This window comes from Athene cunicularia (genome assembly GCF_003259725.1).
Source record: "Athene cunicularia isolate RWA chromosome 17 unlocalized genomic scaffold, athCun1 chr17_part1, whole genome shotgun sequence".
Lineage (NCBI taxonomy): Eukaryota > Metazoa > Chordata > Aves > Strigiformes > Strigidae > Athene > Athene cunicularia.
In genome coordinates, this window is record NW_020799122.1 from 9,425,662 (window position 1) to 9,450,366 (window position 24,705).

Below are 24,705 nucleotides of genomic sequence, written 5' to 3' on the forward strand. Positions count from 1 at the left end.
GTAGATCTTGATAACCCCAAGGACTTGGAAGTCAGTGACCCCACTGAAACCACCTTATCCCTTCGCTGGAGAAGACCAGTGGCCAAGTTTGACCGTTATCGCCTCATTTACGTCAGCCCCTCTGGAAGGAAGAATGAAATGGAGATCCCCATGGACAGCACCTCTTTTATCCTCCGAGGACTGGATGCGGGGACACAATACACCATTAGTCTGGTGGCGGAGAAAGGCAGACACAAAAGCAAACCCACAACTGTCAAGGGTTCGACTGGTGAGTAACAGCTTTTGATGAGTGCCGGGCACCAGGTCACTGGGCAATGACTAGCCCATGTACAACTTCACCTGATTTTGTAAGCCGTGTCTGGGAAATGTTTAAAAACATCAGTTTCCTGCAGAGCAGACTTAGCTCTGTCTAGTATGATAGATGTAACTGAGGGATAGCTGTGTATTTCCCTACCTACTGTGTATAGCTCCATGTTCTCAAACATTTCTTGTTTATCCTTTGAGAAGACTCACAAAGAATGCAGCTATTTGTCCTGCAGGAAATACAATTATCATCCTTTGTTTTAAATGCTTTTTTTTTTTCTGCATTATGTCTTACAACCTGTTTTGTTTTCTACAGCCAAAAACTAAGAGGAAGAGCAACTAGAATATATTTAACATCACTTGTTCCTGCCTAATGAATTCTCTTCACAGCATGCCTTCACCCATCATGCTTCAGCAGGGACAACGGGGCTCTGATGTTGCCCTTTTTCAGTTTTCTCATCCAAAAGCAAGAAGGGCTACCACCACAAATCTGGTCACAGTCACTGTTTCCATTGGACACCATGACTGTCACATTTGTCTACAAAGAAGGGGCCCATTTCTGCCATCTCCATTTGTACAAACCACTCCTATTAACCAGTATCAGGGGACTACTTATGGAAAGGTGTTTTATTCTTTGTGAAACATTTTGACCCAAAGCTTGTTGCATACAGAATTATACCTTGGTATAGAACACAAATAAGTCCTGAATCTTTACATGTCTTCAGGCTAAGTCCTGTGAGGCAAAGCCTTAACGGCTGTAAGTAAACATAGACAGTGAAATCAGAATCAGTTGGGCTACAATTATTGTCCGTAGCAGATATCAAGGTGTTTATCCTTTCCTCCCCAAAGACCATCTATGAGGTAAACACATGACAGAAGTTGTGGATTTTACTGATCAAAACTAGTTTCATACTCATGTTAGTGTCCATGCCAGCAGAACCTCTGACTGCTTTATCGAGTGAAGTAACCCAGTACAGCAGAGAGTTACATGGTATGGTGTGAACTACAGAAAACCATCACTACTGAACTACTTGTTTGATGTATGCCAGGCCTGTGTCCAGTGTAGGGAAATATTAGGAAGCCTTGAGGCACACATTTGCAAAAGGAAGCTGAAGGTTTATGTGACAGGAGTGAGCAGGCTTTGATTTTTCCAAAGTTATCTGTTTCCCCATCAGTCTGAAGACTGAGTGGTCTCAAAACAAGTGTGCGTAGATGGTGAAAAGACAGAAACAGAATGCTGTGGAATTTCACATTCTGGTCTTTCCAGCACCAACCCCCAAAGTCTCACAAGGTGGCATTTTTTTCCTGGTTTGGTTTTTGTGTTTTTATAAATACATTCATCTGGCCAGTGTATTTGTTTTAAGTCTTCACTCAGAGCAGCCAGTAAACAAAGAGTTCTCCGCAACGGGCTCCTTAGAAGCAACAGCAGTAGTTGACATAACCTGTCTCTGTGACCTTCCTTCTGCGTAGGAATGGACAAATCCACACACGTAAGCATGGGGAGGCAGAAGTGCTCTGTAAGCCTGTGGGGTATAAGACAAGAGGTCTCTTCTTCAGTTTACTTTTCATCCACCCTCAAGTCAGTCCTATTTATCCATGTTCCCAGTACTTGGGAGGTCCTGAAGTCCTCAGGCTAAGCCAAACAAACTTGTTGTTTTACTGTCTCTTTCAGAGCAATGGGGGACCTCAGGTCCACTGCACTGCTGGGCAGAGTTCTTGGAGCAACCAGAGGAATGATTGAAGTGGAAAATGCCAGTAGCACAGCTAGGACTGGACTAGCTCTTCTCAGTGGGTGGAGGAGACAGTCCTGCTGTTTGGAGGGGCATGTGCCATCCCTGCTGAACAAGGGAGCCAGGGACTGTGGAAGAGCTGAGAGTTTTTCTTTTCAGAGTTTCCTTTGCTTCTGCAGATTGCCAGTTTTTCATTTTATATTCGTTCCAACCTCTTGATGGTTCAGTCAGGCTTCTCTGCTGGCAGATATTCAGGAGTTTCCCACACATTATTTTTATTTGTTTGCATAGTGAATTTTCCATCACTGAGGGTAAAGCTTCTTTCAGCCACAGAGCTGAAGATCTTCTGTTGGTGCCTTCTCACCCCTCTCATCACATTCTTCTTCTTGTCTTTTTATATATATCAACTCTCCACACACAGACAGATTAAATGTTCCAAGCTCAGAGCATCTAACAACTGATATGTCACAAAATCTTCCATTGTATAGGTTGGCAGCCTTCTGTTTCTTCGATCTCTTCATATGGAGGAAATGCAGCTCAGGTTATGAAGTGGGGGTTTTTAACTGATGTCCATGATTCTTCATTCAAGGGATGGTAACGATTATTAAGTGAACAGTTTGCTAATTATTATTTTGTTTTTCTGAAAAGGAAAGACTAAGTATTTCACACTGCCATTTGCTTGTTTGTTTCTTTGTAGCTCTGTATAGTCTAACCATAATGCAGGCAATGACTCCTGATCCAGAGGAGCTTTCTGGCTCTGGGAGCTTTCTTGCTCCAGAGACCTCAGGGATGCAGGAGGATGCACTGAGGGACCTCGTGGTCTCAAGGGTAACAGACCACAGCTTTAGTGTCTCATGGTATGCGAATACAGGAGCCTACAGTAGTTTTGTGGTGGAGTACGAGGAAGTGTCATTGGCAGCTGGGCCCCCTGCAGAAACCTTCCTGCCCAGAGAATCCCTGGGTGCTGTGATTGACGGCCTCCAAGCTAATACTTCCTATAAAATCAAGGTGTATGGATTGGCTGGAGAACAGCGCTCTTCTCCTCTGGAAGCTGTGGCCACAACAGGTACCTCCTTTCTGTTATTAACGAGGGTATCACAAGCTAGAGTACAGCTTGTCTGTTAGAGGTCCCACCCAGCATCGCACTAAAGTTTTGGTTTAGAACCACTTCAGACATCAAAGCAAATGAGCCATTTTATTAGTTGGAGGGATCTTTCTGGAGCATGTTTTGAGAATGTTGCATCAGATTAACAGCTAATCTGTAGGGTGAGCACGTAACCCAGCTCTGAGGAAGCTGAGCAGTCAGACTGCAGCTTTGTTCTTTCTTACTCTGGCTCTGGAACTCTGCCTCCATAGCACAATGTGGGTCCTGGAGGAGGACTGATGGTAATACATCAAGCACGAGAGGCCTGTGGAGATAAATGAGTGGACATTAGAGAAACCAAGTGCCAACCTTAAATTCCTCTGCTGAAGGACCCAGATTGTGCAGCAACTGTTGATGAATCGTGGATGTGATACTGTCTTGCCTCTGGAAGTGAGTCGCACATAAGAGCATGGCTTGGAGAAGTAACTTTCCTATTCCGTTGAATGTTTTTAAGAAAGATTTATGCTGTTTACCAAAGACCCTTGTCTGTGTTGTGCGTCAGTCCCTCTTCCTCTCCTGGCTTCTACTGATCTTAGATTGCACCACTCTGTTTTATACAAACTCAAAGAAACATTAGGAATAATAATTAGGTGAGCCAGCTCAATTGGAAACTGCAGTGCTGACCACTGGGAATTTGCCAGTAAAGATTGTTCATTTCTTCAGCTGATTCCTCTGCTGAGATGAGAGTACCTGGAACCCAACTTCAGTGTGAGAATTTATAGTGGTAGCTACTGTAGTATTTCTGGCTTGTGATATCCTGCAATGCTTTCTTTATGAAATTCAGAGGTACACAAGCACTGTAAGCCCAGTTTAATCAGCTGGTTGGGAGAGGGGAAAGCCATTTAGCCAAAGGGCTCTGGAAAGAATGCAAATACCTTGGTAGGCCATCATGTCTTGCAGTGTGCTTGAGCTGGTGAGACCCTGCAGTGAAACTGGCTGATAGCCCCTCCTGGCAAATAATATAAAATCTGAGAGACAGAAGCAAGAAATAATACAGAATACTGTTTGCTCTCTCCCAAGGAACTGGGGAAATGTCCTGGCAGAACATTAACATTCTTTTTAGTAAAATTGCCAATTAAGCATTACAATAGAATTCCTCAAAAGGTTAGCAACAGCAGGACAGATGTATTTAGGCCATATTCAGCTTGAAGATTTTACTAAGAGAATGATATTCAGAAGTATTCCTGTCTGATAAAGAGCATATGTTTGTTGTCCATCCAGTTTCCCTTCTACATAGCTTTCAGCTCTCTAGCATCTACTGTTCATTCATCATGCCACCATGAATCATTCTATCTGGCTGTCATCCACCCACCTAGGGCTCCCGGAGTTCTCTTTCTCTTCTCCCTATCTATTCTCCTAATTGCTAAGTCAAGTGTTTGAACTCCGTTGATCTTGTTATCCTACAGTTTGATTCTTTTCCAAATTTTTCGTTATCTGTTATAGTATTCTATCTGCTAAACAATGAACATTGATACTGTCTGTGGTATCAGAGTATTTTTCATATATTCATATAGTTTTCATTTTTCTGTCTGTTGGTTGTTTGTACACAAAGCCACATACTCCTCCATGCACATTAGCTTAATGTGGGGTATATGTGCGTTTATATGTGTGCAGAGGGTAGACCACTCTTTCTCATCTATGAATTCATTTGTGGAGTCAAGTCATTAAACCCAAGGTAATATTCAGAATAAAGTCTGAAAAAAATCAAAGGTAATATAACTACTTATAATTACATCTGCTCCATGAGATAAGCTGTACATGGCAACTTCCTGTGTAGTTGCCAAAATTGGCGCAATAAAATTAATCGACTTGTGGCAGCAAAATTCTGAATTAAAATGCCACTTAGGTAGTTGGTGCATCAGTTGTCATGTAATACAGTTGAACTGCTGCTGTATTTCCCATTCCAATTGGAATAGCCAAGTCCTTGTGTGGTTATACTAGAACTGGCAGGAATCTGGGAGAAATGTCAGTAGGGATGGTCAAGTAAAATGAGGGAACATGAGAAGCCAGTTTTGATTAATATTACACAAGGTTTTCTTACTTCTCAGCATATCAGGAACGTAATGCCAGACTTCTTTTTTCTTTTTCCCTTGTATTTTTGTATGTTTTGTCCTCAGTTTCCAGTTCAGGGCGCATGGGTTTTTCCCAGTGGGACCATCCACAGCATGGAGGTGTAATGTCCTGCTGCTCTCTCCTGCCCCTGGTCTGTTCACTCTACCTATGCATGTCTTCTGCAGAAGTAGTCCACAGTAAAGCCCAGCTACTGCTACACATGTTAGACAGCCTTAAGGCTGAACAAGTACCAGTGCGCTTGCTTAATACTGTAGCCTTTTGCCTGTTCCCAGAAGAGGGAAGAGCTGGTTGGCATCTAATTGTGCGCAAGCAGCGGATAGTCGCAGTGGCTAGTGGTTCCACACTGCATGGCTTCCAGCTTTGTTATCTGGGCTCAGTAGCCCCAGTGCAGTCAGCTAATAGTTCTGACATTTGGTTTACTGAGAAAGAGGGAATTATGGTAGAGGTTACCATTGCAGGTATGCTAGTGTGATGACAGCATGGCTGCCTTCAGGTTGCAGCATATGTAGGGCCTGGTTCAGATCATGTGCTGGTGTAATTTAAGGAGGGCCCTTACCTAAATCAGGAATATAAATGACATATGTAAATATAAATCACAATGGTTTTACATCTGTATTTGTCCTGAGAGTATATTTTCAAGATAACATTTCTGCATTTATTTTAAAACATTTTTAATTGAACTTTCTTCTCTGAAAACTTTTTTCTGATACATGTGTGAATTTGGAGACAGATACTGAATCCTGAGTATGTATTAATGCTGATCTGATTGATGGTGGTAGATGACTTGCTCTCTCTTAATTGAATGCAAGTGGAGCATGAAAGCAAGGAAGTCATTGAGGTGTGAAATGATGTGGTTTTCCACTAATGAGGAGATAATTCTGCATGTCAGAAAAATCACCTGCCTGTGGCCTTGCAGCTGTGATCAGAAACACATTCTCTGTGATCTCCACAGTTTTCAGATTTTCAGAATCTGACTGTACTACAGGATATATTCACAGATCATTCAGCATGTTGAAGGCCAAGTCTTTTTCCCTTCCGTTCCTTTGGATCTCTTTAAAGAAAGATTGCTCAAGTTCTTTCTGTCCTAGTTTTTAGGTAAGGATGTGTGTCCCCCCTTGCCTTTTTTAAAATTCTGCATGTATCCAGATGGATAACTCCTCCGAGCCTGGTTTTGATTGGATAAGATGAGATTTCGCATGCTTCTGCTGTGGTTGATTTCTCAGTCTGGGTTTGGATATGTTTGCAATATTTGGCATGCATTCCACTTATGGTTTGTATCAGAAGCAATAACTGACATGATGTAGTAAAGATAAAAGGCATGTTTGAGACACTTAGGGTTCCAATCCTCACCGATGTAAATTAACAAAGTTCTTTGGAGGTAATCAAGGTGTACTGATTTACATCAACTGAGGACGTGCCTGTTTCTCTGCTGGAAGCATTTCAGCTCATCTCTGTGTTTAATGGTTGTTGTTATGGATCTGCTAGTTAGTGTCAGAACTATGCTGTGCTTGGTGATGCTACCTCTGCTCGTGGCCTGGATTCAGTCTCCAAAAAAGAAGTACCCATCTGTTTTGTCAGGTCTTACAGCTCTTTAATGCAAAGCTCATAAGCTGTTTTGTAGCAGATGTTAGCTGTCTATATTTGGGGGTTTATTATCAGGAAATTTTAACTTGTAATTTACTTCTGTTCAGCACATCTAGTCACAACACCTGGAGAATCAATCAATGAAACATCACTTAAGCCTACCAGTCCTGCACCTACAGAGCTAAGCTATTTAACAAACCCCAGCACTGATTCTCACGCTCTGCTTTCGGTGCCCACTGACCTTCCCATCTCAGAAGCCACTGGTGCTCTTCATGACCTTAATATAACACACAGGACTTTCAGTAGTTTCACCCTGTCTTGGGCAGCACAGGATGAGGTATTTGATCAGTTCTTTATCACTCTGAAAGACCTGTCCAGTTTAAACAGAACACAGGAAATCTTTTTGCCGGGAAATCATCGAGAAACAGAAATTACCAATCTCACAGCTGGCACACAGTACCAGATAAACCTTCATGGAAGCACTCAAGGTCAGCTCTCTTGGTCCCTGGAAGCCCTAGCTGCTACAGGTATTTTCTATGGATTCATTAGCCATATGTTCCTTTTCTGCTTTGAAATAGAGAATTTCATTTTCGTACTGCTGTTCCACTGCAGAAATGCTAGGCTTTGTGAGTGATGCATTTCTTCTTAGCTGTTATTTTTCTTTCTTCCTTTTGCACGGATAAAACTCTTGTTGTTGTGGAATGAGAGCCTTGAGTGGTGCAGCATGGACAATGCCCCATGCAGCTTTTAAGGTGATGTAGCATCAATTCTCTCTTTTCAAATTGCATGCAGAGAGAGACATTGATGCATCTGCTATTTACACGGCACATGAAAATAGCAAGATGCTACAGATATTTATCTGGATTGTGGTTCAAACACAAGAAAGATTGCAAGGAGGTTACAGTTTGCAGCATTGGCATGGAAGTGGTGATGTCAGAGAAAAAAAAAAGATTGTAACACATTGGGAGCATACCTTTCCAAAAACTTCCACCTCTTAACTCCATTACATGAATTTCATGAAGAAACAGGCCTATAGTCACAGGGGTCTGTTCAATAATGATCAAAGTACCAGGGCATAAGTTCATATCTGGAGAGCCTAGCTGAAGACTAATGACTGTACCTGTCCACCACCCAAAACCAAACTAACAACATGAGATAAAATATTTACATAGAAACACACTGATTATTTCACACCTATTACAATGCTAGAGTAGTCTCATCTCTCAATGGTTTGTTCTCTCTTTTTTTTTTTTTTTTAATAAGAAACATCATCCCTTGATATCATTTGCCATGACATTGTCATTGTTTTGTCATATATGTTGGATGCTTTATGGATGAGGCTTTTGGAGGTCTCCAACAGTCCAGTTGGTGCATGATTTTGTATGAGAATCTCTTGGTCCCTAGAAAGCATGATGGGGTTATGTGCACTTCCATTTCAGACATGCATGAGAAGCAAATGGGAGGAAAAGGGACTCTGCATCTTGGAACGGAATGAAACTGAGCACTCTTCAGAGAAATCTAAATTGCTTTTACGCTGTGATCATTACTGCATTACTATAATCAAGCTTTTACTTAAAAGATTTTATCCTACTGTTTCTTTTGGGTTAGTTACATTTTCATTTTAAGGAATTGTGTTTGTTTTATAATATTTGTTTCTGTTCCCACCAAAATATCATTATTTCTGATATAACCAATTCCTTTCCTGTCCTGCTTTTTCTTTTTCAGCTAAAAAGTGCTATTTTGACAGGATTCATATTTTGCCTAGATGAGTCTCATTTCTGTTCCTGATAAAGCAAAACAGCTCTGGATTCATGATTGCTGTTTGTTTGTTTGTTTAACATCATTGTGTTATATCATAAATAATCTCATTCCTTTCTAACAGGGTGGGAAAAGCTCCTCAAAACTTTTGTATTCCTGAGTAGTAGCAATTTACTATACATTGCTGAATCTCACTGAAGATATTTGACTGTGATCTATGAGTGCTCAACTTCTGAAAATATAACCTCAGCTACCTATATAAGGCTATGCAGCAGTCATACAATAAGTACTCTGTTTTCACAGAGGGAAGATTTATGAGAGTAATGTTGCTGAGCCTAATTTTCATTTATTCCAGGACCCCTTTATCTTCTGCCTTAAAATATGCATAAATCTTGAAGTTCACAACTGACAAATCATATCCATTTCCCTTCGTGCCTCATCTCTTATAAATACTTAGCCGTGCAGATTGGAATTATTCAGATAGACTGTTCTTATTGTAATGCTTATGTATAAGAAAAGTGCTAGAAAGTCATCGCAGTCCACAGGTCAGTGATATATCACATAGCAAGATTCTCCATGTAGAAAAAACCCAGGTATTGCTCTGTCATTTTTCCATATGACTGCTAATTTTAAGGAAGCAGCTGTGTTTCCTCTGTAACAGAGGACTTTACTCTTGCTGAAAAAAGGACCTAAACTTTCAGATTTAATAGCATCAGAGAGTTAGCTCTGATGGTTCCCAACTTCCCTGGCCACCCATGTGATGGTTTATGAGAATGTTGATTTCTGTGAATGCAGATTTAAATTTTAGATTGATATCAGTAATTCTGAAAGTCCAACCTTCTATGCCCCCAGGATGGTTGGACAGAATAATGTCACATACGAAAGATGAATCCATTAAACTGAAGATATGCAAATAGGGAGGAATTTTCCCCTTCTTTATTGTTCTGGATTAGAAATAGTTTGGAAGAATAAATAGCATCCTTCACATGGACACAATTAAAAGTATAAATATCTGAATGCCAGCCACTCTGAACTCAGTGTCTTCCTACACTTACAACGGGCATTATCGCTGTATTCACGATCACTTCATAAAGGCAAACATTGAGTTTTTAATAGTGCAGTAAAGGGGTTATAGTAATACTTACTTGTCTCATATGGAGTTGTATTTAATGTTGGCAAAACAGTTGCAGCTGTAAGATGGTCTGTAAGCTGTTTTCTGTAAGCAGTCTTTTGTCATTAATCTGGTTATTATTTATTACAGTTCTTTCCTTACTGTTCTGTCTTGCCATATCTCTGAAGAGACTTTACAAGTTATCTGGGGCAGCTGAGAATGTAGATGTGTGTGTGTGGGGGTGCATCTCTGTGTCACTGATTATGAGTGAAATTCATTAACACGGAACATCATTAAATAATACGACATCACCACTAGTCTGTAATATGAGTAACTGATTGACTCTCTGTCCTTATTCAGAGGAGGAACCTGAGCTTGGAAAATTATCGGTATCGGAGACTGGCTGGGATGGTTTCCAGCTCACCTGGACAGCAGCCGACGGGGCCTATGAGAACTTTATCATTCAGGTGCAGGAGTCTGACAATCCCGACGAAACCCGGAATGTCACAGTCCCAGGCGGACTGCGCTTTATGAATGTTACAGGGCTCAAGGCCCACACACCTTATATCATCACACTTCGTGGTGTGATTCAAGGCTACAGGACCAAACCCCTTTCTGTTGAAACCGTGACAGGTACCTTTTCAAGTCACTCACCCAGACTCATGGCTCCCTTTCTTCGCAGACAGGGATGTGAGCCAGAGCTATTGCAGCTGCTCGGCAAAGCTTGCTCACTGGCTCGGCTTTGCATGGGGTGCACTGAACTCATTAAAGCTTGGCTGAACATCTCTGGCATGGAAACGTCTCATGATTAGACTTTCCAATAAGAGTCTCTGTGCCCCTATGGAGCCCTTCATTTTTAGGAATGCTTTTTTTCCTACCTCAGAATGACTTGGTTTGTTCCCTTTACTCACTTTTCTGCTGGTTGACACTAACAGCAAAACCCATCTGTCTGTGGTACATGCTTGGGAAATCCCAGGTTGCCTTGTAAAATTATAAAAATCTGTTCTTTATAGCCCAAATAATCAAAGCCTGAGAGTATGTTTAGTTTTTACCCTTCAGAAGCTACCTCTGAAATTATGCATGAGCTTTTGTATAAATACAAACTCAGGGATATAGTGTGTGCATCTGACTCAAGGGCAAGGACAGACACCTTCTTTCTGTATGTTCACATGTAGAAGAGAACACAGATGAATTCCCGCCAAGAGTGATGTCATATATTAAGACACATAAGATTTTTAAATAGTCTGATTGGTCTGAAAAAGATGTAATGCAAGAAGAATAAACTCAGCAGAACTACCATGGCATAAAACTGACCTGAAAGAAGGAAGGCAAGCCCCACATTATCAGATACTGGCATGAAACTAATCAAGAGCCACAAAAATAATTTTCTGGCTGATCTTGTGAAAGACAGAAGTTTTAAATGAGAACTCATCATGAGCTTTGACTGTGAGAGGTAAATAGATACTTACGTCTACCCTGTATGGCTCACTGATTCTTCCAGGTGTGATCATCATTGGTAATGAACAGGGTATGGATTGATTGGCAGTAAAGGGGCACCAGTGCTCTTCCTTCAGGTAATTTCTTGTAGACAATATCTGCTGCCTCTGGGCTTCCTTACAGACCTTTGCAACCTCCTGTGATTGTGAGATAGCCAGAGCTTGCTCATATCTGATTTCCCCAAGCACATGTTACCCAGAACAGAAGAGGATAAAAGTACACTTAACAACTAAGCAGAATTAAAACATGAAACGCAGTAGAGCTTGCTTGTTTCTCTAATGCTTTAGGCAGCCTGGCTTAGGTAGAAACGAGTCTGGCACAAAGCACTTGCCTTGGGCTGTGTCCCGCTGCAGGCTAGAAGTCCTGTGCCTTGAGAGTCCTGAGTGTGAGCTGGTAGCAGATTGCCCATTGAGAATAAACAAATGTGGCCAGACAAAGGAGCCTGTCCAGGGACAAACAAGAAAACAGACAGCATGGGTGTCCTGCCTAAATGTGCAATGTGCTCTCTTTTTATCAACGTAATGAAAACAGCAGAAGATGCCCTGCTGAGGTTTTTCCTTTCCCTTTCTGGGTCATGCTCAGCACCCGGCTTTTCAAAATTTTCCCTTCTGGGGACTTGCAATTGTCAGAATTTTCTGAGCCTTCCTGTAACACGGCAGAGATGTCTACAGAGAGGAAGAAACCCCAAGGCAACTATCACTGTTTTGCATTTTGGCTCCAGCTCCAAAATTACATGCCAGCTTTCATAGGCTTAAGCTGAAAGGGAAAGTAGAAGAGCAAACAAAACACAACCTTTTCCTTCGGATATAGCAATAGCTCTAGTTTTAGCTTCTTCTAAATCTGGAAGCTGACTTTTCCAAGTGTCCCAGGGGCATTCAGAAAAGTTCTTTTGCATCTGTTTTCATGCTCAGACCTCAAAGATGCATGGCTGCTCTGCTCCTGGAGGTAAAGGGAAACAGCCATAGCTTTAAAGCTTATTTTTCTTTTTTTTTTTTTTCCTTGCCTTTTTTTCTTATTTAACATTTTGAGATTCTTTAATTTGAATTCTTCCCCTTAGTACCTGTCTGCTTGTAGCAAGCTTTTACTCAAACCCTCTTCTCCAATGGCAGCTTGGAGTGCTGCTGGCATGAGCAGAGAGCAGCACAGCATTTCTGACAGGAGGAGGTACAGGGCTCTCCCCTTCTGACCGATGTTGTTTCCCTCCTCAGGAGCACTCCCAGAAGTTGGTGAGCTAACCGTTTCCGACATTACTCCTGAAAGCTTCAACCTTTCTTGGACAACCACCAGTGGGGACTTCGACGTCTTTACTATTGAAATTATTGATTCTAACAGGTTTCTGGAGCCCATGGAGTTCAACATCTCAGGCAATTCAAGAACTGCTCATATCTCAGGGCTTTCCCCCAGCACTGATTTTATTGTCTACCTCTATGGGATCTCTCGTGGTTTCCGCACACAGGCAATAAGTGCTGCAGCTACAACAGGTATATGAAACCTACCTCAATGCTAACTCTTCTTTCTTCTAACTCTTCCTTACAGGTTGTACCCCTTTCCCTGCCCTCAGCTACCCCATCAGTCTACCCATTACCAAATCCTCTACCTCAATGTTTGACACCTTCTAAGGAAGACCTGCCGGGGACTTTTTGAACTGTGAATGTTAATCCATCATCCCATCCAGCAAAGTCAGTCAGTCACATTGTGATGTGATTTCATTCACACAATAAGTTTGTTCTTGTTCATACGTTAAGGTTGGGGCAACCGCTGACACAGATGAGAAGCAAAACAAATTTCCCAAGAACCAGGTGGGAGATGATTCATTATGTTAGCCTTGCAACATGTGTTTGCATCTGTCACACAGTATAGACACTATTTTTCTTAGATAAGCTGATTTCTAGATACGCTTTTAATCCTGATTCTCAAATAGGTTTCAGGGACATTTCAGTCTGTGACAGCAGACTCCTACAAGGCAGATGCATTGTTTGAATTCAACTTCAGAATTCAGTTTACATTGGGTGGGAGAGTCCATTTGACTTGATGTTGGTTAATGAAATAGGTAGGCATTTAGTTGTTGGCACATTGCACATCTCGAGGTTTTAGAATTAGTTTTTCCAGAAAAGATGAGGTTGCCAAATGTTTGATGTGTTCTAGCCAATTACAGTATGAAAGTGAAAGGAGAGGACTAGACTACAGAAGCAGAAGGTGATTCTCATATTAGGCAGATAATAGCTCATGTTGTGATCATTTAATATCTCTACCAAATTTTGCCTGCTGACATGATCTTAGGAAAAGTTGTCATAGCAGTTTATCATAGCAATAGATTAATGTGGCCAAGGACATAAAGTAGAATATCCAATTTCAGTGATCAGGTATTACAGAATTGCCGTTTCTAGCATCAGCAGATTGTGAATCACTGAATCATGGGTAACAGGGGCAGGGTGACTGCAGGGGTGGTGGTATGAAAAACATTGAGAAACACAAGGCTAGATGATCTTTGTGACCTGTCGCTCATGGGAATTGAACTTCTATATTAATTTATTTTGTTGCTTTGGGTTTTAATAATTGCAATACATTTCCATTTGTTTTTCTTCCTATAGTAGAGGAACCTCTCCTTAGCAAACTCACTGTATCAAATGCTACCTCAGACAGCATGTCACTCACGTGGGAAGCACAGGACAATGCCTTTGACCACTTTATTCTAGAAGTCAGAAACTCTGACTTCCCTTTGGACTCCCTGGTGCACACAGTGCCAGGGGCCTCCCGGCACTATGTAGTCACCAACCTCAAAGCTGCCACTAATTACACAGTTCAGCTCCATGGTGTAATTGATGGGCAAGGTGGTCAGACCTTGACAGCACTGGCAACCACAGGTATTTCACTGTTTCACCTTCCAGGTTTGCTTTTTTATCTTCTTTCTTCTGTTGTCCACCGAACTGCTCTAAATCATGGCTCCAACTCATCATCGTTCCTTTGGTAAATTCGAGGGAGATGGATATAAGGGGAGGCTGAAATATGCTGGGCTTGAGAGTGCTTGGAAAAGAGAGCTCTGAGACAATGGAAAAGGCTGAAAAAGTGCCCCCAGCATTAAGGGAGCCAGTAGTAAACCTTGATTGGTTTTCTTATATATACACTTATCTGCAAGTTCTGTGTATATATAATTGACTTGCTCCAGATGGTTAATATTTTTGAGAGTACTTTTGCACTTGATCTGGAATGAAGTTCGTGTTCATCCCACCCTCACTCGCTTTGTTGTGGGTGGGAGGCTTTCCTGTCTTTATCAGCCTGGAGAGGCACCTGCATGTCATTTTGGTTCTTTGTTCTTAAAAGCCAATGTCTTTCAAGACATTTGCATCTCTCGTGGGTGTTTCATGCAGCATGCTAAATGACCAGTCAAAAAATGCATGGAGTGGTCTGACCACCTTGTGCTGGTTCTGATGTTCTTCTCTGCCTAGTTATTTTTGTGTTCCCAGCAGGGAGCAGGGCTCAAAAAGCAAGTTCACCTGTTCTTGATGGTCAGCCCACCACTCTGTCACTTGCATTGCTACCTTTGAGTCTCTAAGACCTGTCTTGTTTCACTGGATGTCAGAGCTTTTCCTATGGTGATGGTGATTCCAGGATAGTGGGAGATCACTAAGGCTTGCCTGAAGAGATAATTTCAAATTATTTTGCATGTAGTGTTCTTTGGAGTCTGGGTATCATCATATGAACATGTCTGAGTGGATGCAAGTGGCATGTGAAGGAATGTGGCCGTTTCAGGATGAGGTTGGAAAGGATCAGTTTGTCCTCTCTGACCTGCATGCGGGGCTGATGGCTCCACGCTCGGTTTCCCTGGGTTCTCCACCCAAGCCTGTTTGCTTTGTGGATATTTTCTCATCTCCTTCCCTGTCTTCAGAAGTACCATGCTTACATGGTGACATCTCCACTGTCAGCCATGAAGGCATTGACGGTCACTGGTTGACAGCATGACAACAGCATGTGTCCTTAATTGGGGCCACTTGGATTCACCTGTTCCTAGGCAATTCTCGAGAAGGTGGTGGACTATTATTTAAAATTCTTGCAATGAGGGACGGGAGTAAAAGTTGGAACATCTTGCAGCAGTTCAGGCTTTAGTTAAGAAAAGGATTTCATTCTTTTACTGTTCTTTTTGTCAGTGAGATACATCTTTCCTACTTTTCTCCCAGCATGAATCATTCCATAGTTATTTTCCTGTATCTCACTGGCTGCATTTCCCAAGGTGTTCTTGGTTTATACTCAATTGGCAAGAGGAATAGCAGAAAATCAGACCTGAGAGCAGAGACAGGATTCTCTGACCACCTGATGGACAGGTCATGTTTGTGCTCTCCCTGTGCTCTAATGAATCTTTAATGTTATGTTAAATGGAATAGCTTTAAAACAGGATGCTTAAGGAGCTCCCCCCTCCTATAGCCTGAAGGCCAAGTTTCACCCCTGGCAGGGGAGAGATGTGATTTTGAATTTCCTTTAACAGAAAAGGAAAGTCTTTGCTTCTTAAGGAAGTTCCCTGACCACTGAACAGTCAGAAAGAAGAGCAACAGCAGTGTTGTGGGGTTTTTTTTGTTTAGTCTGTGTTAGACATTCCCTGATTGTGCCTAATCAGAGGATGAGGAACACCTTATCTGTGGAATCCAGGGAGGTTTTGGCCTGAGATTAGTGCTGCGATAATCACTGTTAGTGATAAACTTCATAATAAACTTCATGAACTTCAGGGTCCAAAACAAAAGTATCTACAACTCCAGGCAACAGAAACACTAAACAGAAGCTGAACTAGGATTTCAAGGATGACTGTTTTGGACTTGCCTAATTCCTGCCTGAATCCTACTTCATCTACTTTGGAATTGCTGTGGGTTTGTATTCCCATCAAATTCCTAGTGCAGAGTTCCTGCAATTTGTATGGGTTTACCACAGGACTGTACGCTGTTGGTGCCTCTGTAAATCAGGCCCACATTTCATTAGGAAAATTGAGTTTATTTAAGAAAATTGAATGAAATAATAAAATAAAAATCAGCACTAATTTCAGTGGCTTCTTTCCAAAACCTTACAAAATAGCTCTTGCTATGCTCCTTTTATTTCTTCAACCACTTAACAAAGTTAAAACGTTCAGCCTTATCTTTAAGCATCTATAAACCTCCACTGCTAATACCCCCAGCCCCCAGGAGTAACGCTCTCTCTTCACCTGTGTTCCTTTCTCCTTCAGAGGCTGAGCCACAGCTGGGCACGCTCACACTCACAAACGTTACCCCCGACAGCTTCAACCTCTCATGGACCACAAGAGATGGGCCTTTTGCCAAGTTTGTTATATACATTAGAGATTCCTATGCAGCACATGAACCCCAGGAGCTTACGGTGTCAGGAGGTGCTCGCAGCGCTCACATCTCAGGCCTGCTAGATTACACTGGCTATGACATTAACATTAAGGGGACCACCAGTGCAGGTGTTCACACAGAGCCCCTCACTGCTTTTGTCATGACAGGTACCTGCTTAAAGGTTTGGAGTCTATGTATTGACTTATAAAAATACATATTCCAGCATGGATTTAAAAAAAAAAAAAGACTCTCTACAGCACTGAATATCTTGTCCAGCACCAATGGTTTTGTTTGCAAACTTAGTGCAGGGATGGGTCAGACTAGTCGTGTTGACCTTAAAAAATATTTCTAGGAGTACTAGTTTAAAGTGAGTTAAGAGCCCACTGGAGTCTTTCTCCCATGTCTAAATAATCTTTCTTAACTCCTGAAGTTTGAGGGGAAAAATTCCCAAACACTCAGTAGTTACATCTGAAGGATCCAGAGGGGACTGGATTGTAGGACACCCCTTGTCCTGTGATGTCCCCTCAACACATCACTTAGGTCTGAATATTTCGGCCAGATTTTGACTGGGATCAGTTGTATATCCCATGCCTTCTAGATGATCAAATAAATGCTACAGAGCTCACCCTCTGTATTATGTGGGCAGTATGTGCTCCTAGGGCTTGTCACATAGATGTATGGACACCCTAAATAGGATTAATGGAGAAACTGAGGCCTTTTCCTCTCTTCCTCAACATGCAGTGGCAACACCAGTTGCAGCAGCAGCATCTCTCACAGCATCTAGGCTGCCACCTCTGTAAAAGACAATGTCCATGATCATTTTCCTTAAGGCAAATGGTTGCATTTTGCACCAGCTCTGATCTGCCCCCTAATGACATTCAGTCACATAGCCAGTAGTGAGCAACTCTGCTTTCAAAACCCCTGCTCTTTTGCTCCACCAGAGTACAAATGCTTGCTTTTTGAAAATAAACCATGGACATTGGTATTTTGAGTGGAAGCTTCCCACAGCAAGGTAAACATGTGGCACTCTCCACAAGCAGAAGGATGTGCCAGCAGTTCACATAAACCTGCTGCGTGTAGTGTTGGTGTCACTCGTCACCTATCCCAGGAAAATAATTTCAGCATTTGGTCTCTTAATTTGTTTATACATCCTCCAGGAAACAAATCAAAATGTGAATCTCCAGGGTTGATTAGTTAAAACCAAGTAAGCTGCAAAAATGTTTCCAAATTGAGTAAATTTGTGTTGAATTTCTGGCACCCAAATGTGTAAACATCAAAATGTAAGGACTTCCAAATTAAAAAACTTTAGGAGGAAATTTTTATGTCAAATTCTAATAGAACATCAATTTCAGCAAACCCCAGACCCTTTCCGGAGAGAGTTTTGTGTTTAACTAATGGGTATTTTCTTACAAGTGAGTGGAATTTGAGCGATTGGAAGATCAGCTGAGTTAGCTCCTGAGCCAAAGCAAGGTGTGATAAGTAGTGTAGAGAAATACTAGTAATTCCTGGGATCCAGGATCAAGGCCACGGCTTCACAGAACCAGCTGATCTTGCTGTTTGACTTGTCAGATTTTGAGTGAGCAAAATACACTGAGGAACTATCTTGTGGAAATTTGGTCTCTTTTTTTTTTTTTCAAAGACTTGGTGGGATAGTTTGGAGGATTTGAAGCAGCTGCTAGTGTGGTATGTTGACAACTTAAAAAAGACCCCTCACTGGAATTTCTTTAAGTTGTCAACATACCACACTAGCAGCTGCTTGTGAAGCTCTTTGGACAGATTATTACTCTGTTCTGTAGCCATTGGCCCCTGCCCTTAGCCAGTGCAAACTCTGGCTTCTCTCTTATGTCCCACAAAAAACAGTCTTGCAAGTATTTAGTATTTTCACTGGCTATGACCCTGACTGATAAATACCCTGCTTCTGTCAGTCCTTCTGGCATCTCTGACCCTTCCACATTGAAAAGAAAAGCTGGAGATATTCATGTGAAGTAGAGAAGTAAAGAAGCAAAATAGAGGAATTGTGAATGCAAAGTTGAGCTTGTCCCTGAAGCATTGGTGGTGGAGACAAGTGGAAGGAGGTGAAAGCTTTATGCATAGCACTTCTAAAAGTTTTGGTTATAACTGTCTTACAGTGCATGTGTAACAGAAGAAATGTGCTTACACGGTGAGCTTGGAAGGAATTTCAATGGAGCTTGTGAGCTGAGGTGCTGAGACACCCTTGATGAAAATTGAGAATTGAGCACCTAGCTTCTGGAGGCTCTATTGAAAGTCTTAGTCTTGTGGTCCTAACTGTGCGCTTCTATTAAATCCATACTTCGTGGGGAAAATGTGATTTATGTTCAGTGGAATCTGTGACACTTTCTAATTTGCAATGTTTTTTGCTTCTTTTTTTGTGTGTGTTTTTGCACCTTCCCTTCTTTTAGAGGCAATGCCCCCACTGGAAAACCTAACTGTCTCTGATATTAACCCTTATGGGTTCACAGTGTCGTGGATGGCATCGGAGAATGCCTTTGACAACTTTCTAGTAGTCGTGGTGGATTCTGGCAAGCTGCTGGACCCACAGGAGTTCCTCCTTACGGGAGCCCAGCGGCAACTGAAGCTTAAAGGCCTTATTACTGGCATTGGCTATGAGGTTATGCTTTATGGTTTTGCCAAGGGGCACCAAACAAAGCCCCTGAGCACTGTGGCTGTTACAGGTATTTTAATGTGAACAATTTCTTCCCTTCCACCCTTTCTTTCTTGCTTTTCTTCTCACATGGAAGATGTTTCTTGTAATACATTTGCAAAGCAAACTTTGGCTTTTGCATCCTTTTCTGCATCGTGGCTACACAATAACTCCTCATGATTGATAGGTCTACCAATGAAATTCTGTTCCTTTTAACTTGATGTTTCCATTTTGTCTTAATGAGGGATCTTGTAGAGGCGCATGATGTGGGTTGAGGGGTGAAAGTTTCTGGTATGGTCATGCAGGTACTTCTAACCGAAGTCTTTAAAGACAAATGGCTGCATGTGGGAGCTCGTCTTGTTAACAGCTGCTGGGCACATCAGCGTTCTCCAACTTGCCAACTGTCAGGACCTTCGGGAAGAGCTATGGATTTCTTGCCCATGGTCTCCTTTCTTTCACTTTCTCTGTGGGTTCTACCCAAATGCCATCACGTGTGATCATTGCCACCAATAAAGTTGGCATCTCTCTCCAGAAAAACTTAGCTCATGTGTTCAACCTCATCATAGTGGCCATTTTCGAGCAGTACTTGAGCCTTCTTGAAAAATCACTGCAGACTGATTCTCTAGCCCCATAACCACCAAGTCTTATCTGCACGTTGCTGTCTATGCAGCAGTAAAGCTGGGGGTTACCTGATTGGAGGTTCATGAGAAAATAAATAGGAATGTCTTTCTGCAGAAAAAGAAGTGCATTGGAGATGCTGTAAGAGAGTAACCACTCCAGTAGCATTTCTGTAGGTAATGATGCCTGACCATACTGAGCTAAAGATGTTTTGCAGGTAATTAATAACTTTCAGCTCCTGGATCCTCTTGAATGGGTTCTTTCACTAAAGACAGTAGGTCTCGCATTTGGATTTAAGTGTGCTGTTTAAGGGATATGAATTTTCATGGTTCCCCTTTGCTGCTTCAGCATTTGTTTAACATCGAAGCAAAGGATTCATCTGATCAGAAGCATCACAGATGCCAAAAGTGCATGAAATAAAGGGTTTGCATGAAGAGAAAGACTTTGAAGTGGCTTCTGTGTTGTCCTCCTAACAGACAGAGACCTGACAATATTACAGGCATGCCTGCGGTTCAATAACAAGAGCTTGTTTTTATTGTACATAAAGGTTTCACATAGGTAGCAAGGGAGAAATGCACATGAAACTTCCTATTAGCATGTGTAACTTTGCATGTCAGAGGCAAATGGTGTATGTCCATGCAGTGGATTTGCTGTTAAAGAGTGAAAGTTTGAATGGGCCTGCACACACTCACATATATCTCCTTCAGTATGTGTATAATGCTAATTTTTAAATTTTTATTATTTTTTTTTTAATAGCTGGCAGATTGTTTCCCTTTCTTTGAACTGTGGTTGGATTCTTGCAGTATGCTATAACCAGACCTCAGACAGGTCTCTAATGAACTGTTTAAAAAGTCATTTCTTTTCCCTACTACTGTCTTCTCCATTTTTAGAGGCAGAACCCGAGGTCGACAACCTTCTGGTTTCAGATGCTACTCCAGATGGCTTCCGTCTGTCCTGGACTGCAGATGATGGGGTTTTCGACAGTTTTGTTCTAAAAATCAGGGATACCAAAAGGAAATCTGATCCGCTGGAACTAATAGTGCCAGGCCATGAGCGCACCCACGATATAACAGGGCTGAAAGAGGGTACTGAATATGAAATCGAGCTCTACGGAGTTAGCAGTGGACGACGTTCTCAGCCCATAAATGCAGTAGCAACCACAGGTATTGTCTTTGCAGTAGGAAACACGTAACATGTTCATGCCTGGTTTTTTTCAGCATCTCTCCTTTTCATAGCCAGCTGTTACTGGAGTGTCTGCTGCATGTCCCTTATCCAAGTTACTGGGTCAGCGAGGTGTAGTTACTTATAATCAACCATCTCAGGTTCCTTAGCTTTATCCCTGTCTATTTAATGTGGTTTAATTTAATTACTTTCATGATCTGGAATTAGGTAGCAGGGTCTAGCAATTAAAGCACTGGCTTTGAGAGCTAAGCAATATTGTCCCTTTATCAGCCTTTTTCAGCCATTTTCTGGGACTAATTACACATACTCCACAATAATTTACCTCTCTAGAAAAGAGATATGACAAAATTAATTTATCAGAGCTATTGAGAAGTTTGTTTATGGCTTGATCAGCAAAGCACCATTAACTTACACTGATCTTACTGGGAGCAACATGCGCTTGATATTTCAAAATAAACTTGAGTTTCTTGCAAAATCAAAGCTTTGAACTCCCTCAGCAGAAATTTCTTTATATTCTTAATATTGTGTGTCAAAAATTCTGATGTAAATTAGCTTCGTGACTTACCCAGGTAAAATCATCCAGAAGAAAACACACAGGTATGGCTGCCAACTCATGCCATTTCATTTTAAAAAAAAATACCAAGGCCTTAATCCTCAATTGCAGCATACCAATTCCACAAAGCTGGAGTTCTTGCCCTTCATAGTATCACACTAATGAAGAAACATTGTAAACATAACTGCAGATGTCTGCTGTCTGAAGTTATCCTAGACCTATATGTTTCTGAAAAATCTCCACCAAAACAGAGCCTCATTTTCTCAGTGTCAAGGAGAAGAAGGAAGTTTTGGGTATTTATAACTGGAATATTTTTTCTTATATTATTTTTCTGTTATAATAAGCAGATATTAGTCAAGTAAAAAGTTCTCAAGGATTAAGTTGAATTCCTGAGATTAATTTAAACAAAAAAAGTTTTATGATTTGAAGCATTTAATTTCAGCACTTCTGAATGAAGCTTTTCAATCTTTTTCCACCAAAATCATGGTTTCATTTTGAAACATATTTAAATCTAGAGCAAATGAAGCAACGTCCTTTAGCTGAAATTCTCTCTTTTAAAAATGTTGAGCTCGCTGACATGAAACCATAATTTCAAATCAGTCTAATTTTGGGAGAAGGGTTACAAGAAGGGGACAGGTAAATTCAGTGTTTGAGGAAGCCAACAGAAATTCATAAAAGAGGCATTTGCTCAGCCATAGCAGTGTACTCCAGACAACACACAGAAAAGGGACAACAATAACTCAGAATTGAACAGCTTTTCCTGAAATAGCATGGCCTCATGATTCACCTTAATGTCTGTGGTGGCAGTTGTTAGCATGGAAAGGCACATTTCTGACCAGCTCCACTGGCTGCCATCACATCCCTTGAATAAACAGCAAGGGCACATACACACTCACGCAGACATTTACATGAAGCAGAACATGCCTCCATCACGAGCCCCCTTTCTCCAGCCTCATGCGGATTGACTCATAATGGAGAGGGATGTTTAAAGTCAACTGCACTTGTTAGCAGCGAGTCCCCATTTTCACTGACTTCCAGGATATTTATGGTAAACCACTAAGAGTTATCATTTTCCTCATGACTGCATTCTTATTCAGTTCTTCCAGGGAGATTTAGCACATGTCACCTACTGAAGCAAATAGCCCAAAAGATGTTTGTCAGATGTAAATAGCCCATGGATAATTGATAACAGAGCTGGAGCCACAGAAATCCAGTTAAATAATTTGGACTGCAGGTTACACCACTTGGGGTATCTGGGGCCACCAAGACATCTCACTAGTTTCTTATTTAGGAGTTGATTAGAGAAACACATGTATATTTATAGCATTTCTAGTCTGATTGCAAAGAAACATTTCTATCCCTGAAGGGGGTAGCTCAGGCTTATATTCAGCCTTGCTTTATTCTGGCCTCAGCACAAGATACAACGAGCAAGGAATAGATTAGCTAGACAGTCTTTAATTTTATTAGAGGAGATAGAAAATAACAGCTGGGACACAGATAGCAAACAGACCAGCAAACCAAAACCAAACACTACCATGGAAATGAAGGCAGTAAAATAACCTAGACTGAAGATCCTTCTCTGTATTCAACACCCACAGCCTCCCCCTTCTTCCCTCCCAGGGCACGTACCTGTCTATACACAAATGCAGTCTTCGGGGATCGGGTCCACAAATGGTGTAACTGGTGCACTTGAGGGGATCTGGTTGGAGCAGTGCCACGCAGTTCTCTCTGAGGGTCCGACCACTTCTCTTTGTACAGCAAACCACCCACCTGCTGTGAGAAAGGAGGGGAGGAAGGATCTTGCAGTGTTCACCTCTTCCTGCCTCCTCCTCCTCTTCTGTGGTTGTCTTTCCTTCTTTCTCTTTTAAGAAGTCAGCAAGGCATTTGATCTGGTGACAGCCATGGACTTTGGATGAGGAAAGAATGAGCAGGAACAGGACTGGATTTGCTATTTTCTTCATGTAGCTTGTGTTGGTCCTGCAGCTGGTAACTTGCCTGCAGGCTGAGATATTCTTCCTCACTCCCATCACACCAGGAATGTGGTGTGAAACTGCTGGACATGGGAGTTGATGATAAAGTTGTATCTTCCCACACCCATCACAAGTAGTTCTTCTGTTATTTACTTGTATGTACAAGTGAACAGCAAGTTTTTACCCAGAACCGCCGATGATAATGCTGTTAAAAGATTATCCTGTTTGGATATCCACTCTCTCTACCTTCTGCATTTGTCTGTTTGCCATTTTACGCTCATCAATTCTGCTGTAGGCAGCATCATGCAGACCTGCAGTGTCTAATTAAGATGGCACGAGGGAGTTTGTCCACTGCTGCTCTCAGAAGGACAGTTGGTATCTTTTGGAAATTAATCTGTATAATGTCTGTGAAGGTGCAATTCAGCCCTTACTGGTGGACCACAACACAGCTGTGTGCCACTTAATATCCTTGGTAGGAAGTGTGAGTCTCATGCTGCTACTTTCCTCTTCCTCTAATGGTGTCTCACCACACGGTGAGAGCATTTTTCATCCGAGAGGATCACAAAACACTTCACATGCTCTTTATAGTTGCTAAATGCAACTTGATGTTTCCTGTTGCTTAGGAGAAGAAAGCCAGTGACCATATTCACTGTTAGTTAGTAATGAAAGAACAACTTTTTTTAGCAAAAAAAAAAAATCCCCAAACAATAGCAGCTACTCAAGTATCATGGGTGCTTTAGCAACCTCACAGGAAATCTCATCTGTCTCTCATACAACTAATGGGGAAAGATGCTGAAGGATAATGGTAATTGACTGTATCTGCCCAACAGATAAACTGAGTTATTATATGAGTGACAAACCAAAGCACGCTGGTTGTTCTTTGTGCCTGCTTAATTTTGGCTTTCAGGTAGCTCAAGAAGATGGTTTCATTTGCTCCTTTTCCATTTCCCTGTGCTCAAAGGTACTGGTCTCGTACACCTCTGGGACACGTTTCAGACTGATTCTTGCTCTGATGGTCCATTACACTTTCTTTGCCAGGTTTGCTCCCAGGAAAGTAGCCGCAGTTGGGGTAGTTGGGGATGTGAAACTCCCACGTAGTCAAGGCTCTTCTTACTACTGTTATGCAGCAGTCCACCTGGTACAGAAAACAAGCATGAATCCCATGGAGGTGTGCACAGAAAAGTCCGAGAGGGATGGATTTTGTA

General features: G+C 41.7%; 1 protein-coding gene across 4 annotated transcripts in view; it reads left to right on the plus strand.

The window, feature by feature from the left end:
* TNC (tenascin C) overlaps positions 1-24,705 on the plus strand; it is a 73,645-nt gene that overhangs the window by 34,935 nt on the left and 14,005 nt on the right. For 2 of the 4 annotated variants that reach the window (XM_026860431.1, XM_026860429.1), the window contains 4 exons: positions 5-268; positions 10,064-10,336; positions 12,409-12,681; positions 20,686-20,958. In XM_026860431.1, coding sequence (XP_026716232.1) covers positions 5-268; positions 10,064-10,336; positions 12,409-12,681; positions 20,686-20,958 — 1,083 coding nt within the window. Of the gene's footprint in view, positions 1-4; positions 269-10,063; positions 10,337-12,408; positions 12,682-13,791; positions 14,065-16,406; positions 16,683-18,935; positions 19,209-20,685; positions 20,959-24,705 lie in introns of all 4 variants that reach the window. The other 2 variants (XM_026860433.1, XM_026860432.1) reach the window with 2 other exon arrangements.